Below are 19384 nucleotides of genomic sequence, written 5' to 3'. Positions count from 1 at the left end.
TTTCCATTCAAATGGTCCACAACCACGTATATAATGTCAGAATCAGAGTACATACCTGCAAGAAATACAGCAATGAGTAGGAGTCCCGTGTCCGAAATTTTAAGTGTACAACTCCCAATCTGGTAATGATTCCTTGGTTTCACTTTGGGTGACCTTCCTGTCCCCCGTTTGTGCGCTGCAGATGGAGCTGATGACCTACACTCCAGGCTAAACACAGGACTCAGGCTGGCTCAATCAGAGCATCGGAGATGCTTGGCCTCAGTGATGGCATTTGACCCAGTCAGGGCCCAGAGGTGCAGTCTTGGGCTGGAGAGGAACTGAAAGAGATGTACTCTTTTTCTCTCTCCTCTGCTCACCCTGAACCTGGGAGAAGGTGGACCTGGGACTATGGGCAGCTGTTCTGCTAGTACATGCCATCTACAAAGGAAGGCAACAGGGAGGAGAGTAAAGCTGAAAGATGGGTGACACACCAGGTCCTTATGAGACTGTTTAAAAAGCCAAGAAGTCCATTGAATATCTGAATTTTCAGATACATGAGCCAGTAGGTCCCATGTCCACTTTTTCCTACATTTAAGTTTTCTTTCATTTGCAATCAAAATGGTCTTAATTGATAACCAAGGAAAAATGAAGAATCATGCATCTTAGTCTTGGAAGAAATAGATGAGAAAGACACTGAGACACAGGTAAGTGGGTTATCACGGTCTTCTGCTAGCTAGTGGTATTGCCAGGAACACAACCCAGTGCTCGTTTTCTCTGTACTATGGGAAACATTAATTAAAAAATAATTATGAAACCCTTGGATTTGTTTAGACAATATGAAAAGTTTACATATTGGATGTTATACTTATAAAATTGGGTTTATAAATTAATATTATAAGTCATTCTTTCCAATTTGAAAATAGATTAATAAACTACTTAGAAATATACTTGTGGTCTGCTGTAACAGCAATAGAAATAGCCCAACAAAATAGCTTAAAATGTTTTATTAAGTATATATAATATTACAGGGTAATATGTACAAAGTTATGTTTTTAAATAAAAAAAGTACCTTGGCAAAGATTGCAGATATTCAAAGCTTCAAACAGTGATAAATCGATTTAATACATACAAAAGAAACCTTTAACGGTAACAACACAGCTGTAAAACAACTTTGGTCTTTAAATCACTGCAATAAATGGCTACTGTCAAATAGCACACCTTTAATTGCTATGCAAAAAAAGCCCCCAAGAGAGGATCTCACACATAGCAAAACTGGAGTTTTCTTGATTTAGAATGGTTAATGGATATTTATACCATGTGGAATCCAATTCTCAACAATGGCTTTTTGTAAATAATGCTCTGTGTAATAAAAACAAAAATGTTTTCCTCTCTCACCAACCATGGTAACAACAGGATTCCACTGATGTTGTCTACAGAGAACCTTATTAAAATTATTTTCTAAAAAGACTAAATTTATGGGAAAACTGGTCTTAAACAATTGTAATTAAGTGCTATCAAAAACCAAAGGCAGGGAAACTTCCTGTTCTCTGCTCATCTCTTGAAATTTACCTGGATTATCCCTAGGACCAACTGAAAATGGCTTAACAAAGGACCCCCAGTAGGTGATGGCTGTTAGTGATTTTGAAAGAATGATACATGAACTAAAAAAACCTTCAATCAAATAAAACAAAGAGTTGCCCAACAATTATTTCCCCAGTTTCCAACAACAGATGGAGGTATGTATTTCTAAACATACATACCACACATCTCCATTTTCAAATACCCACCTTAAGACAAAAGAAATTTAGATGTTGATACAGAGTTTGATTTTTATTGAAGAGACAGAGGAATACACTTATCACTCTTGGAGCCTTAACTCAAACCATAATTTGGTTGGTCATTTACTAAAATGACCAGTATTCTGAAAAGAACAATATTCTCTATTACCGCATAGCCCCATTTGAAAAATTCTGACATTCTCAGGAATCTAAATGGAATGGACCTGGAGTTTCCAGGTGGAAAATCACCTATTAAGGTTTTCAGACATGTAAAACTTGTCAAAAAGAAAACACTCTAGTTCACCCTATAAAGAGAGTGGGAAATCAATCTAAATCAGTCAACTCTCAATGATCAATTTTAGTTACTGCGTCTACTGTATACAAAATAGGAGGAGAGAAAGGGGAACAAAAAGTTCTTGCTATGGAAGGAATTTAAAAATTGAATGGGAGAAGCTAGTTAAATTTAAAAAAAAAAAACATTAGAGCTAAGCACAGATGCATGAAGTATTAGGCAAGGTAAGTTAAGAGATGAAAGGAACAGCTACACAGAAGCGGACAGACTGCAGACTGCAAAGGAAAACCAGTAGGGGAGGAAGAGCTGGAGAGAAATGCTTTGAAGGAGAGAAAATTTTTGATTTGGCAAAAAAGGCTGGGAGTGTTGCAGAAAATGACAATGGCATTACTCTGAGAACATAAAAAAATAAAATTGAACGGAGGAGTCAATAGTAAAAATTGGGATCAGTGAATAAAACACAGATTTTGAGGAAAAACAGATACATGATGCTCAAATCATTCTTAGCAATTTTAATTTGATGTGAAGCTGGGAGCCATTTCAAGTCTGATTTAAAGGGAATTAACTGGCCCAACTATGGACAAGCAAGATGACTCCTACTACTTTGGTCCCTTTTTCCAGAATAAGAGTTGATTTCATCTGGCTACCTTCTGGTGGTCTTGTCTAGGACAGTCAATGTCTCAAAAGGCAGGAAGCATTAAAAAGAACACAATGGATGGATAATTCTCAAGACTGAACCTCCCAAAATGAGAGTTTACAGCATATTAAAAGTACAACTTTAGTTTATAAAAAACTTTACTATAAAGATGCTCATACGTGACTTTTTAAAAATAGAGAATAGGAATTTGGGTCTTTTTCAAGTCCAACTGCTTTTTCCCTCCTTTCACCAAAACTGATGTCTAAAGTAACAAATATTGGCAAATTGTAAATATTCTCAGAAAGAAAAAGATCAGCAGGAGCCAACTGATTTACATAAAGGAATACAGCTCCCTCTACATGTGTTAATATTTTGGACAGCGACACGACTAGGGAAGAAAACTATCTTTTCTTTTTCTCCAGGAAGAGCTGTCTTCATAGTGATTCCATTTTCTGAGAGAAATCAGCAGGTCATTAAATTTAGGTTTGCTGTGGACAAACCACTTGGTCCCAACACGAAATATGACAATTAGTTTGGCATAAAAGAGGCACACAGGAACATTCAGTGGACTGAGAGATAACTATTATTAATGCAACCACAAATATGAGTGTCTTATTAGGTAAACAAGAAGAATTTCTAGTATATTTAGAGTATTGGTGAGCAATCAGAAAGCTTGGCAAATTTCCTAGTTTTTAAAGTTTTAAGTGCTCAAATATTCAAATTAAATATAATTCCACCCAATAAAGATCTTTGTGTTTGTAATGTTTTTACTGAAAGCATGAATTAATGTTTGCTCTCCTGTAGGTACCTCACTTTGTCCATACAGAAGATGCATGTGCCTATCTGATATACACGCACATACAACACACACCCACAAACGAGGTAAAAAACAAGTGCTAATCATCTAAAAGTACTCCAGGCCATCACAACTGTCAGAACGTTAATTTTCTTCTAACTGGGGTAGGGAAGTGGGGATTTTGCTTTACTTTTATAGTAAGGGGAGTACGAGGCAGGACTACAGGAGGGGGGTGATGAGTGCTTATCATGCAACACAGATACAACAGTAATAAACCACCCTTTCAAGGGCCAGCCGACAGGCCTGACACACATTACATTGCCATGCGGGAGTCTCATAGATCAAATTTCAATCTTGGTTTTTCATGCCCCGGATCAGAAAGGAAGTGAAGAAGCTGTAGATTTTGCCTTCGAATCAGAGAAAGGGAATACATATGTTACAACCATAGCTATTTTTGCTGAAGAGTGTGAACACAGTACTCTGAGAACAAGTCTGGCTCCTTTCTGCACCGGATGCTACCGTGTCACTGGACCACATTCAAAGATGAGGAAAGGTGCTACATCTTGTAGAGCAGAAGCAAATAACAGGAGGGCAAGACAGTGTGTAAAGGATTGTGTGAATTAAAGAAAAACACATTCATCAGTAAAACTACCTAACTCTGGAAAGGATCTATTACACTGGATCTTCAAGGAGGAATGTGTGAATGGCAACACCTAAGAATGAAGACCACTGTCTCCACCAGTGTCACGTTACCTGTAGGTCGCATATAAGATGTTCCAAACCAAATTCCTACCTATATCTAAAGTCACTAATCCCTTGATCCAGAAGTGACAGCCACATTACTCAGCAACATCAAATCTGCCCAAGCTGCTGCGAACCCAAGTCTGCTAAGGTTTAATGGGCACCACTGTTTTTCAGAGATCCCTGGATAGCCACCAAGTTGGTACTAGGTAATTCTCACCTTGACCCAATTTAAACAGGTGATTGAGAGTCAACAGGCCCTAGGATCCAAAGGCATCATTCTTAGAAGTTGTCCACTCTACTTTTGCCTCTAACTGAAGAAAATAACAGAAAACTGGATCTCAATTGGGCACACAATACAGATAGTGATCGTTTATTAACTAAATTACAGCTGCTTTGAAAAAAAAACCTTAACTTTTAACAATCATTTAAGGGTATACAATGATTTAATTTCTCTTGTAGATGAAAACCAGTTAAATTTCTTGTTTTCTTCTCCCCAAGAGTGACTCGTCAAGGCCATGGTGCTTAAACACAAGTGTATTCCTTTCATGTCTTACTACTCTCCAAATCAGAGTCCATCATTCCACTTCAGTTACTCTGGAAAGTTGAAAAATGAACATATAATTACTACTTCACACACACAGAAAGCCAAATTAACAAATTGATGTGTTAAAATTTTTTTGAATTGTTTCAGATATACAGTATCTAAAAATAAAGAAATATTTATCCCAGATCTGCGAAGGTCAGAGACATAAACCAGCTAAATCATTAGCCTTCTTGGTTTCGGTAAATACACAATGAAAAGCTAATGCTCAATGAAAATAAAAATCAACACAGTCTGAGAATCTCCATTTGCTGAGTTGGCTGAGGAAAAGCTAAGAGACATTGATTTAGCAAAGCTATAAGATATTGATCCTAGAATAATAGCATATTATATTCAATTTAGAGCTACATCATTTCTTCAATGTAAATGAAAAAAAACCCAAAAACTACAACATATGATCAGATACAGGTCATACAGGTCAAAGAAGAAATGGTAACTTGGTCCCTAGAAAGGAAACCTGAAAGTAATTCACTGACAAGCTAGACCCATGGTGAGAATCAAGCAGTTGTCAGTAGGAAGAACCAGCCAGACAATTATTTAGTAAATATTAGTTGTAGTAAAATTAATGGAATTTCAAAGGTCATCATAGGATTCACATGCTATGAATACACAAATATTCAAGGCAAAACTGCCATAGAATATCTAACAGTACAGTGGTTTAAAAAAAAAAAGGCATGTCTTAAGGGAAATTAACAAAAGACAAAGGAAAAATAACTCAAAGTTCTTAATACTGCTTTCTGAAAATGGGGAAAAGTTTAGTTTTTTATACAACTATGGGAAGAAGACACAGAGTAAGAAAAGAAGGAAGAAATTTGAAAAACAGAACACCAGAATGTAAACATGGATAAACCATGCCACAATTCCAGGCACCAGTTATTTTTTAATGTCTTTTGGTTTATTCCTACTAACTACAATTTTTTTTAAAGGAAAGCAGTGACTTATATGACAAAACATGCATTTTTATAATAAAGGCTGTGACACAAATGTACACAAGTAAGAGCATTCTGATTCCTTGCTGAACACAGGCCCAAACATTGTTTTAAAATTAATCCACTAACACATGATCAGAGTATTTTTAATCTTATGCAAAAATTAATTGCTCTCAGGAGAATATAGCCTCCTATATTAAATGCTGCTCTTGGCTGTGGAGGTGAGCAGTTAGGTCACAGACTTTAAAACAGTACAATAAAAGTTGACAATCTAAAATAAAAAGCACACTATTTACATGATCACAGAATAACTGTTAAATACCAAAAGTATGAAAAAAATAATGTGTTATTAAAATGCTAACAGAACTAAAGAATCATAGCATTCTCAGCTTTTGTTAAAAAAGATTTATTTTATTTATTTCTCTCCCCCCACCCCCACCCCCACCCCCACCCCCATTGTCTGTTCTCTGTGTCCATTTGCTGTGTGTTCTTCTGTGTCCGCTTGCATTCTTGTCAGGCGGCACTGGGAACCTGTGTCTCTTTTTGATGCATCATCTTGCTGAGTCAGCTGTGTGTGTGTGTGTGTGGCACCACTTCTGGGCAGGCTGCGCTTTTCTCGTGAGGGGCGGCTCTCCTTGTGGGGTGCATTCCTTGCATGGGGGGCACCCCAGCATGGCATGGCACTCCTTGTGCACGGCAGCACTGCACATGGACCAGCTCTCCACATTGGCCAGGAGGCCCTGGGTATCAAACCCTGGACTTCCTATGTGGTAGGCGGATGCTCTTATCAGTTGAGCCACATCCGTTTCCCGCACTCTCAGCTTTAAGACTTAACAAATATATATTTTTGAAATAGCCAGATATCAGAAGTTACTATTAGCACAAATTTTTTTTGGAAAAAGAAGCAAAAGCTGGAAATACTAAACATCTCTCTCTTAATTCTCTCTTCTCAAAAGATTAGAATCCAAGTCCCCATGGGTTAAATGCAACAAAGATACCAACACAGGCACAAAAGAAACTGTCAAATGATAAAGATTTCTGCCAGATTATATACATATGCCTTATAAAAACCATCATTTTAAAGTTAAAATTATCAGACATAGAACCTGAAAAATTATTTTTTAAAAAGCTGCAATTTCTCTTTGCTGTGAGCTACATGGATAGAAAATCTGATCAACATCCTACCACTCTCTTATTAGTTTTGCAATTTGTAGCAAAGTAGATTTAAGTTTTATAGATCAGGAAATCTGGATTTTTATGATTTGACAGTATTCCTTTTATTTAAAAAGGCATACTTTCAAGAAGCTATTTTTTTTCAATGCCCATATTTTATATACAATCTGTAATTGTAGTCATGTTTTATACTTACCATCATTTATCATTCCTTTTGATTCTTTAAATGCTAAGAATTAGTAAGCCAAGCAGACAGTTAGTAAGATTCAACAATTAGAAATCAGTTATAATAAACAAATATGCAAACATGCCAACTACTCTACAACAAAAAAGCCAAATTAATTTTAAGGCTGTCATTTTATTACAAAAGTCTTTCTGTGGATCACACCCCAAAGTCATCCTCCAAAGGAAACAGATTCTAGGAATATAGCTCTAGATTTAGGTTAAAAGAAAGTGAGAAATTTTGATTTCACTCCATGGTGACTCCTCTCTGAAATTTATAAATCAGAAATCGAAATTGGGATTTTTTTCTTTCCTGGGGGTGTTATACTTCATCAAGGAGTGGCATCCTAGTCCACACATCACCTGAAGGGGGCAAACAACTTCTTGGGAGACACAGAACAGTGTATTTTTCTCAAAGGTGATAAAATTGCAGAAGCAATACTCTTAATTCTTGATGGAATAATCAAGAAAAAAGAGGACAAGGAAAGAGAAGAACCTACTATTTTTAAGGCATAGAGAGAGCATTCCACCTGCTTTGGGGGCCAGTTTAAAGTATGATCTGGAAGTAGATCAAGAAGAAAATACAAGTTTGTAATAACCACGTACCATTAAGGGGTTCCTCTACAGCTTTCTGGAAAATATTTAAAATATATACATAAAAATCCAATTGATTTCATGTCTTTTTATACTAAAATTTATATGCACTAATATTTGAACTATATAGTAGGCAGTGAATTCTACAGCATGAAACTAATATAAGGTAGTAAAGGTTAAAGCCAAGCTTGCCAAGTTAGTAGCTTAATAACTGTACTACTACCATAACAATCCTGTTCTGTGCAGAATTTCTTACCCCATCTTGTCTACCCCAGTTTAAGAAATCCTAACTTCTGAAAAAATTAGTAAAGGCACATAAATAGCAACAAAAGACTAAATAACTCAGTTAAACAACAGATGAGAGCAAAACAGAATCATATGCAAGTTTTGCAAACTGAACTTTGAAACAAGGAAACCAAGTTTGATAAGATATAAAGGTCTAAAGGTTGGATAATCTCTAGCAGATGGTCTTGAAAAACTGTTTGTAATCTATGTAGATATGGCACAAGTCTTTTTAGAATAAGCACCTGTAGTAAGACAAGCCTCCCCACTGCTACCTAGGCATGTACACTGAGGCTTGTCAGACTAAAAAGCATATATAATATCCACTTCTACCACAGTCTTGCTTTCAGCATTCTGCTTGGAGCAAACATACTCTTAAACTATCATCAATCCTTAGAGGAAGCTGAATACAATATAGTCCTTTCTGGATCTTATTTCCATAAAAGAGCTCTGGGACTTGTCACCATGAGTCTCTGTTTATAAAGGTTTCCCACCATCCCCTCATTTATTGTCCTCAATTTATCTCCTCAATTTGCTCCTTGTCTTGGAATTTCCTCAGATAGCTTATTAAGGTATCCAAGATACAGTGAAACAGTATAGTTTTTAGGAAGAAAAATGTTTATAAATATGGGTAGAAGAGGGAGAGAACAAATCATAATGTCAACAGATATTTTCAGCAATATTATTATAATTTCTTAATGAAATTCAGTTAATGTATATTTCACCCTTTCATTTTTAAGCCTGAAATTGTAGTCTGTGTAAGCACATCAGGTGAGATCAATATATTGAAATCAGCTTCTCTTTGATGGCAGAGGTAATAGCCATTATTCCGACATGAAAATTTTCCAGCTCTGAGTGTAATAAGTCAGTGGAAACTTAAGGAATATTTATTCCATCCCATTACTACCAAAACAACCAACCATAAATTTTAATACAGAACTGGACCTATTCAAGCCAAAGTCATGAAATGACTTCAACATTCCCTTAATTTGGTGTTACACTAAACAGACAGTACGATCAAAAATTGCAACTACCAGTCCTCAGTCTATACCATCAAGTGACATTCCCAAATCAATCAAGAAATTTTAACTTACCCTAGGAGGTTGTATTGTCTTTTGATTGGCAGCTGACAGAATTAAAAAATAAGAGTATGCATTTAATATTGAAATAAATGAAAGCACTATAAAGTTTAATTTTAAGATAAAATGTTTAGGGCTAAAATCAGAGGTGCTGTAGACGTCATTGAAAGTGTTTCAGCTTTCAGAATCTATTAAAAATATACAATGTTCTTGATTATATGCATTAACAGAATAAAATAATGTAAGAAATCCACCTCCATCAAGTAATAAACATACACTTTCTTTGATTCATACATGCCTTTCTCCAGCAAAATCAGCCACTTGTTAAGCTGCGTGGTGAGAAAATACACTCCACAGTAGGCTCTGCACCAGGGGTTCTTAACCTTTTTTGTCCCACGGACCCCTTTGCCAGTTAGGTGAAAACCACAGACCCCTTACTACCACACTATATTGTGCATTATTTAATAAATATATCACACCTGCACCAACACATCCCCACAAGAATACTTTGAGTTTTAATTCAAGCTCATGGATCCCTAATTAAGAACCCCTGCTCTATACCCTTTCCTACTTAACCCAGAAAGTGTGTGACAGAACATAGCAACCACTGCCTCTGCTCCACTGCCCATAAGTCACTTCTCTGGATAACAAATAAAGCTCTAGATAGCTAATAAAACTCCACCTAGCTAACAAACTAAAGAAAATATTCTCCTCCCTCTAGATCCCTCTGAATTTATAGAATTATTCTAGGCGATTGGCTATAGCCACTATCATGCCCTTCTCTCAGTATTTCTTCTTAGGTTCCTGAGTTACCCTTTTCATTGCCTCTGAATGGATCAGTTAATGAAGATAAGGGAATATGGGAGAATGAAGAGAGTAGAAAAAGAAAGGAAAAACAATGATTCTAACTGGGTAGGGAAAAAGGAGGTAACTTCTTACAAAAACCCAAATTGAAAGGCCTCAGAGCAACTAAAATCAGCCCTAAATATAGAATCAAAGCCCTACATACACAAAACCAGGGACCAGAAACACCCAGAGGATCACTCAGTAGGGGTGGGATGCTGCTGGCCACAGTTGACTCCACTGCAACCTGGACTGGGTGGCACAGGATTTGCAGATGGAGGCAGCAACCCCACCCTCCTTCACAGTTCTCCAAGCTTTTTATTTACTACCACTCTCCCCACCCTAGCAAGATGCCAGAGCTGACTAGAAACAGGATAGGTCCTGACCCTAGGGGAGCCAATCTTTAAGCTAGGCAGAAGCCCATAGGGCTTCCTCAAACAGGGAATATGGCAAATCATTGGCCTGATAAGATTCTCTCTCCCACTGGAATCTGAAGAGGAGAGAGAGAAAGAGAAAGCAATGAATAAAAAGATATTTACAGGATAAAAAACGAGGACATAAAGGAGATTGTGAGCTAGCTGGCTAGCAGGTAAGAAGGAATGAATAGAGGAACTAAGTAACTATAGCTATTTAGAGCATCAGCTAACTCTTGTTACTGAGAGGGTAAGATGAAGACTCAATCTTTAGAGATGTATTGGATCCTTCTGATTCCTAAATTATGTACTGGTTCCATTCTCTGTGAGGCCCAGTTACATATTTGTTTTCATGAGATTCCTGTTTCTGTTAGTGCTGTAGCTTTAAAATAAAGTCCCTTACTGAAGGCCACGAGCAGTTTGGTCCTTGCAAAGAAACAAGGCAAACTCTTTTTAGAGTACTATGGAGTAAAAGAGGTTGCAAATACTGGATTAGCAGTCTTCCAAAAAAACCAAACAGAGTTATGGCACTTTAACATGCACGGACAACCCACTTCAACCAAACCATGCCCTATACCTATGCCCTATAAAGGAATCGAAAACTAAAGAGCTATGTAAAATCTAACTGGTAATGCAAAGGGTCAGAGATAAGGTTTTAGAGTTATATTTCTGAGCTCATAAAATTATCATTTGAATTCTTCCCTCAGGTCCAAGCACCATCACATGTGGCTAGGCCATTTTGAAAAAAGAGATTTATGAAGAACAGTGACCAAAGAGACACCAGTCAGGGAGACCCATGACAACTGCCAATCCTTAGAGCTTAGCTGTGATCCCTCTAATATTATAAAACAAAATAGTGCAGAAGTTAAATTTCACTTGAGTTAATACTGTTCAGTAGGGATATACACCCATGTGAGAAAAGAACGATTGTGATTTATCTGCTGCTACCACAACAGTCTAAGGTATTGACAGTCATAATTTTTTAACCACAAGCTGTAAGCATCCTGTCTGAGCCTTGTGTGTAATGCTCTCCATGTCACAGCACTTGATTTGTTCTTCTCTCCCTGAAATGCTTGACCACATGCCATAAATGCCTTGCCTGGTTTTAAAATTTCAGGAATGGTTTTTCTAGTGGTACCAGATTCACTTGCCCCCAGTAATGGACAAGAAAATATCATTGAATTTAAAAAATATATATACTGCATTATTCTAAAATATCTGAGACATTGTGGTAAATACGGTCCCTAACTGCTACCAGGCTGTCTTAAGCACTATTGTATGGCCATGTGCTGAACTGGTAATGGTGTTAAAAAATGAAAAAATAGTGACCCTTATAAATAATGGTTATAAAAATACCCTATACAAGTAACATGCACATATTAGTGAGTTTAGCTAGTTCCTTTTCATCTTTTCTAGACTCTCACATTAGGTTATTGCTCCCAGCCCTTATCTCATTTTATAAAATTAAAATGTTTCTAGGAAAAAAAGAAATCCAATAGTTTAAAAAAAGAAACAAATACTAAAGTTAAAATCCTATCCTTTAAAGTAACAATTAAGGCTACACATTTAAACTTGGAAATAATGAAAATTATAGAAGTTAAAATTCTCACAAGGATGTTAACTCACTCTAAAGAGAGAGCTTGGAGTTGTTTTTTTTTTTAATTATCAAAGGATTTTATTCCATTTAGTTCAAGATATTCAAGAAGTTCTTTTAAAACAGAGCATCTGCAATGTGTGAAGAATATTTTGGAAATGTTTACAATTTTTACTTCTAATACAAATGTTCAAATTTGCAACCTTAATGTTACATATACTTAGATGTACACATTTAGATTATATAAGAAAAACACATCCATTTTCTAAGTCTACTGCATTAGCTAACAAGCAGCTTTCCTGTACCTTTGCTCTTCTCGCCCTTCAATTGACCGAAGGTGTGCCTCTCAACTCTGGTGTCAGACAAGTGGATTTGAAAAGTTAATTGTGGGTATTCTCAAAATGTCAATAAAACTGGACTACATTCTTAACTTACACATGGTATATTTATGTGTTAAAGTATGATAAAAGAAAAAAATAATTTGGGGAATATTTCAGAATTTTGCTTAATATTAATGTTCTTAATATTGGGTTCAGAGTCTCAGCAATGTACATGATGGAGAAGGAAGGAGAGTAAGGTCCAGGGGTGGCCGCTAGACAGTGCCTGTTCCCAGATTTCAGTCTGGAAATCTGCAGACTGAAGACAACTGACTGTATTTCATCACTCTTATATGGCTACTGCAGGCCAGACACTCTGGAGCAACCAGATCTGCAGTCAGCTTTAGGAACCAGACTCAAGGAGATTAGAAGACTCGACAAAAATAGAGCATGCCTCAACATTCATGACACTCACTTAGAGCTACCAAATGAATGCCCTTCTGTTTTAGAAGGCTTAATTGTGTTTTATGGACTTAAGTGGCATAAAACAAGACAATTTCATTGAGAAATAACTTTGACTTAATGAACACAAAAACATAGGTATATTTTAATTAAGTATTTTACTTATTTTTAAAAAGTCAATTAAAAAAAGGAGGACAAAGCATGAAGAACAGAATCCAATTCAACAGTTAGTCCACAAGGGCTGAAGTTTAGAAATAAAGGTAAAATTTGAGAGCTTTATGCAAGTCATGTGGGAAATTATTTGATAACAATATGAGTTTTACATTAATTTTTAGAAACACAAAGTTTGTCTAAAGTAAAGAAACTATGATTTGTTTACTCCATTAATTTGAAACTTTGGTTTATTTTGACAGGTATTTAAGAATTTGCATTACTTCATAAATGAAAAAGGAAATTGGGGAAAAAAAGGGAGACTGGTATATAAGCAGATTGTAGGTGACATCTTTAGCTTAGGTAAGGCAATAAACTAGTTTTAAGCACTAGGAAAAGCTTCTATTTCTATACATGTATTAAAAATAAGAATATAGTTGATTCTCATTTTTTGTGGTAATTGTTTTCTATAAAGGCACAGCAAACATTGGATTAGCAAATACTGAGCCATCACTCCTAGGGGAAATATAGAGTTCTGTTCCTATGGGCCTCTGGCCACATTTCTGTCAACTGACCAACACATAAACTTGTTTTATGAGTGTTTCTGTTTAAAGCCATGTTATTACAAATACATTGTTAATTCATTAATATTCAACTCTTGGCCAACAGCACTATACCTCATGCCTGAGCAAAGCTTATCTAACACACATATTTTCCCCATACGTATGTCACAGCCTTCTTTTTTTTTAAAAGATTTATTTATTTATTTATTTAATTCCGCCCCCTCCCCCAGTTGTCTGTTCTCTGTGTCTATTTGCTGCGTCTTGTTTCTTTGTCTATTTCTGTTGTCGTAAGCCGCATGGAAGTGTGGGCGGCGCCATTCCTGGGCAGGCTGCTCTTTCTTTCGTGCTGGGCGGCTCTCCTTACGGGCGCACTCCTTGCGCGTGGGGCTCCCCTATACCCCGGACATCCCTGCGCGGCAGGGCACTTCTTGCGCACATCGGCACTGCGCATGGTCCAGCTCCACATGGGTCAAGGAGGCCCGGGGTTTGAACCGCGGACCTCCCATGTGGTAGATGGACGCCCTAACCACTGGGCCAAGTCCGTTTCCCTATCACAGCCTTCTTACACTTAGGAACACTAGACAGCACTTTCAGCACTATGCTTGGGGCCCATTGTAAACAGCAAAATCACCAAAAGAAAGCACAGAAATGTGAAAGATGTTGCATTAAATATACCACAGAAAGGACACTTGTTCATGGGACAAAGACTGAAACAAGAAGGCAGCGTGTCACCTTGTTGGACACCTAACAGTCGCTAACAGGTGACACAGATTTTTCACTGCTTCACACATATCCACATGACCATGAAAGTGGCCATGAGTACCGATATTGGGGTTACAAATAATGTTAGCAAGTATGTGAATTCACAACTGGAATCCATGAGTCATGAAGATTTATTTGGCTGCATATGTAGAAACCTGTTATTTGAAGTTTGGAAACAATGAAAACTAATTCCACACTTAGTAAGAATTTATGTTAAAAGGTAGAAAAAGTCTAAAACTTAAAACGCAGTGTTATTGGTTTTAACTAAAAATGGTTTGAGTCATGTTTCAGAGGTCACTGCTATTTAAATTAACAAAAGTGTCTGATTTTGAATTTTAATATGTCTGCTTAGTGGAGTCCAAGTCTATAAATGGTCTGCAAGAAGAGCAACTAATATATTTCTGCGAAAGAGCTCTACCTTAGAAACAAGGGCCAATTAAAAGTGGTTTTTCTATTCGTTAAAATGGATCCTCGAAGATCTCTACCCTTACTTAGCATAAGAAATCTACGCATTCTACGGCAGGCTCAACTGACTCTGGCAGCATGGCTATCAAATATCCTCTTTGAAGTTTTCCTCTTCTCTTTTGCATTTATGTCCACCAGCCTTCAGTAAAACTTCATTAAGAATCATTGCCTGGATTTTACTGCTTTTTTGAGAATATGGGAAAAGCAGTGTGAAAGAGCAGCAAACAACTTGACAAAACTAGTTATGAGATAAGAATTCATACTATTTCTGCCACCATTAGTGGCCATTCCTAAAGAACACAGGAAAAAACCATAGCTCTGGAGTAGTGACCATTTTGAACAAGGCTGAGTGGAAGGGAAAAACAACTCTGTGGTGAACTGCTGTAATTTAAATGTTCAGGAATTTGCAAAAATTATCTGGGGAGGAAATCTAGTAGAAGAAGGTATTTTTTGCACTTTACATGATAGGCCTTTGGGGCCACTGTGTTTTGGATATCAAAAGAAACATAACAAATAGAACTTTATTTTGGAGTTACAGAAGGTATTGGGGACATTCTAGTTACACTTTGAATTTATCTGTAATGTTCTATTACCTGAAGAGTTTAATTTACATACTAATACATCAATGCCTCAAAATATGTTTCAGTTTGCATTATATTCATGGAACTCCCTCTATGTATTATTTGATTTTATTATTAATGCTAGTTTAGTCACCAGAGATTAAAGTCTGGATTACTGCAACAAAAGTATTTTTCATACTATGGTGTATTTTTTTTAACAATTTCATATTTTATTAAAAAAGAAATCTACGCATTTTAAAACGTACAGCCATTTTCTCTTAAAATAATTCATAATCCAAACTTTTCATTAATTCATATGCCATTTATTTTCTTTAATTAAGCCCAAATTATTCCAATTTTATTATTTAGAAAATACAGTAGTATTCATTTTACCTTTCTCATTTTTGGAGTTATCAATACATTTCTTTGGTCAAAAGTTGTAAGAACCAACCAAATGCATTTTCCAAATTATATATTTAAATTCTTGGCATAGATCAACAAAAATAAAATTTAACTTACCCTCAAATTTCATATAAACTAGTCCAAGTAATTCTGCTAGAGCTATGATACCCAAACCTGATATCAGAAGAGGACCCTGCATGGGGGCACACTCTGTAGAAACAAATGAAATTTTATATTAGAAATCCACATGAAATAACTGATCATTTTAAAAGAACCCACAATAACTAGTATCGTTTGTAAAGAAAGTGATTATTTTTCTCATTATCAAGAAACAAAAATTCTCTGTATTTTCATTATTATTAACCGAGTTAGTGAAATGACTCCAAATTACTATGAGAAAAAAGCCCTTATTTTTATAATACATATATCATCTTATCAAAACAAATGGAAAATAGTATATAAAGCCTAAGGCCCCTGCTTTTGGTGTCAATTGGAGTCTGGTTATTTTAAAATCTCTCCCACAAATATAAGTGTAGGAAACTGGCTGCTAAAACAAGCAGGCTACAAGCCATAAACAGCCAATATTCTAGGAGCAATGTGGAAAACTATCCTCAATGGGGAAAAGATGGAGTTAAAAAAGAAAAGCTCCACTCAAGAGAAATGTGATGCTTACCTGAGATACATAGGCTTAGCCCAACCACAGCAAGTATATAACCCAGCACCTGAATAATCAATATGGCAATGGCGAAGGAGGACATCCCAAACGCTGGAGGAGGAAAAGGATATAACAGAAGGATGTTAAAAATATTTAAGAAGCAATCATTCCTATTTGCATTTTGTTCAATTAAGAACAATATCCAATGACCAAAGGATGACCTAGAACTTCTTGTCAGATGGTAGATATTTTTTTCAGTGATTCAAACCTTCCAACAAGTAGACAGCTCCAGATTCACACTCATTCAGCAGCATTTTATTTTCATGGTCAGTCAGCTAGACTGGCATTTTTTACCCCAAATCTTCTTAGAACAATGCTGCTTTTGCCCGTCGTATATTTTACAATGTGGCTTTTGCACATGGCTTCTCCACATGCACACACAATTCCTCTGGTGGAAAGGAGAGAACCACTATGCAAACATGCTGCTATAAACATTGTAATGTCTAGTACATCTACAGATCCGTGATACTACAACAAATTAACCCCTTTTCAATGTGTAGACAGGCTCTGAGACCAACAAATTAATGTGCAATTAGAAAAAAATAGACTCTTCAATAATATTTTAAAAATGTTATTTACTTCCAAAATGCAGGAAAAATGATACTAATTAGAGTATGGACATCTAAAATACCTTTTTTTAAAACTACAATGTTAAAGTTTCCCAGTAATGTTAAAGAAATACATTTCCACTGTTAGTGATGTATAACCCTGTTCATAGAACTCAACTTTTTGATGCAGAAGCTTGGCAAAGGATGAGAAAAATATATGTTTAACATCTATTTATAACTTTAAAAAACTGAAATGAAAGATAAAAGAGTTATTGAAAAATTATACAGTATAACTTAAAATCCACTGATTGGCATCAAATAAAAAAGTGATTTTTATATAATAATTGAATGCCTTGAAAACCTAAGATAACCTTAAAATTAATCTGCATGATAAACTTTTATTGAGTTGTAAAAACATAAGAATACTTTCCACCAAAAATGCTGTTTTTTAAATGAAAAAGGTAGGGAAAATCAAAGTATAACCAATACTCACCTGTCATAAACACACAGTACTGAAGCAATATTAGTATCACAGTGGGAATTACAATTAAACCAAGCCCAGAAGAATTCTTTACTGAATATTCACCTGTTAATAAATAAAAATATTTAAAATGTTTTCTATATATATCTCACTGTGGGAAGTTAAAGTACTTAATTTTTAAAAGGTATCAATCTCAATACTGCTCTTAAAAGATCGTGAAAGTTAAAAAATATGCATTGCCTGCCAAAATGTCACACAAAATTGACTATATTTTTATTATATAAGACCAAACACAATCTCAACTTAATTTTCAACATCCATATCTCAACATGTCAAAACTTTAATTTGGCTCTACCTACTACTTTAATTGCAAATGAGAAACTTTGAAGTCAATTTAATTACCATTCCCTTCATTTGCTATATTCATTTTGTCCCACAGACTAATCAGGTGTTCTTTCAAGTTAGCTTCTGCATTCATCTCTTCCTCCCCATTTCCTCACAAACTCCAGCTGCAAATACAATTGCCAAATTTATGTTCTTAAAACTTTATACCTATATTGCATTCTTTTCAGGAAACCATGATGACTTTCTACTGACTGTCACTTTGAGTCCTAGTCTTTCTCTGCTTTGCTTTTCATGTTCTGTACACCCTTATTTGCTACTGCACACTCCAATACTCTTAAATGCAACTGCCATTTCAAACAGACTAGTTTCCCACTCCTATTCCCATGTCCATGCCTTGGTCAATGTCTGCCTCTGTAGTGAGGTGAATGGTGGCCCCAGAGATATGTCTATGTCCCAATCCCCACAACCTATGAATGTGACCTTATACGGCAAAAGATATGATTAAATTAAGGATCTTGAGAGAAGGTGCTTACCCTGGATTATCTGGGTGGGCCCTAAATCCAATGACAACTATACTTATGAGGCAGAGGTAGAAAAATTTGATACAGACACAGAGAAGAAGACACGAGAAGAGGAGCAGGCAGTGTGACTATGGGGGTAAAGACTGGAGTGATGCAGCTACCAACCAAGAAATGCCTCCAGCTGCCAAAAGCTAGAAGAGGCAAAGAAAAGATCTTTCCCTACAATGCCAGGAGTGAGCATGGCCCTGTTGACACCTTGATTTTGGACTTCTGGCCTTCAGAAAGGTGAGAGAAATTGTGTTGTTTTAAGCTACCCAATTTGTGATCATTTGTACAGCTGCCCAAGGAAAGGAATACACTCTCATCTACATCAACCCTGCCCTTTTTTAGAGTACTGCACACCTTACCTGGGATGAAAAGAATGGCTCCAACAATGACGATTATGGTGAGTACTAGTCCAGCAAAAATTAGAAGAATGGTTTTCTCATTTGTACGATTGGATTTATACTTAAGTGCTTTAAAAAAACACAAAGAATACAATATCTCAATCACAAGGAATTAAGCCATTTTTCTAACTTATGAAGTACAGAGATAACCTGACAATTTAGTACAATTGAATAATAACTTCTGAGAAGTAACTCCTTCACATCATATCAAGTTACCTCAAATCTTTTTCATATTAAGTCAATGGATAAAAAGTGCAATGGCAGGATAACCAGGGATATACTGCATTCTTTAAATTAAAGAATAAAACTATATACTGAGGGTTTCTCAATCTTGGCATTACTAACATTTTGAGCTACATAAGTCTCTGCTGTGGGGGACTGTCCTGTGCTTTATAGAAATTTTAGCAACATCTCTGATTTTTACAAATTAGATACCAGTTGTGACCATCAAAAATGTCTCCGGACATAAACCAAATGTACCCTGAGGAGCAAAATTGGCCCAGGGCGATAATACTGATAGTCATAATCCTGAAAGAATTAGTGGTTAACTGGCAAGATGGAAAAAAAGAGAGCTATGTCCCATGATATATAAAATCAGTAAAATATTTGAAGATGTTGATATTTTGTTTTGGAAAAGAGTACAGATAAACACTGGACAAATCACACCCTAAGGAAATCATCAGGAAAAAAT

At 36.1% G+C, this 19384-nt stretch overlaps 1 protein-coding gene across 2 annotated transcripts in view; it reads right to left on the bottom strand.

The window, feature by feature from the left end:
• Positions 1-968: 968 nt before the first annotated feature.
• CD47 (CD47 molecule) overlaps positions 969-19384 on the bottom strand; it is a 62204-nt gene continuing 43788 nt past the window's right edge. Inside the window, exons 4-11 of one of the 2 annotated variants that reach the window (XM_058295897.1) lie at positions 18655-18762; positions 17394-17486; positions 16311-16403; positions 15755-15847; positions 9122-9153; positions 7758-7782; positions 7126-7158; positions 969-4820 (exon numbers count right to left, since the gene is read on the bottom strand). In XM_058295897.1, the coding sequence (XP_058151880.1) occupies positions 4816-4820; positions 7126-7158; positions 7758-7782; positions 9122-9153; positions 15755-15847; positions 16311-16403; positions 17394-17486; positions 18655-18762 (482 nt within the window). In that variant the 3' untranslated portion in view covers positions 969-4815. The remainder of the gene's footprint in view (positions 4821-7125; positions 7159-7757; positions 7783-9121; positions 9154-15754; positions 15848-16310; positions 16404-17393; positions 17487-18654; positions 18763-19384) is intronic. The other variant, XM_058295898.1, reaches the window with a different exon arrangement.

The sequence above is a fragment of the Dasypus novemcinctus genome, chromosome 4, assembly GCF_030445035.2.
Source record: "Dasypus novemcinctus isolate mDasNov1 chromosome 4, mDasNov1.1.hap2, whole genome shotgun sequence".
Lineage (NCBI taxonomy): Eukaryota > Metazoa > Chordata > Mammalia > Cingulata > Dasypodidae > Dasypus > Dasypus novemcinctus.
The sequence above is the reverse complement of the archived record's forward strand: the minus strand, read 5'-3'. Positions and strand labels throughout refer to the sequence as shown.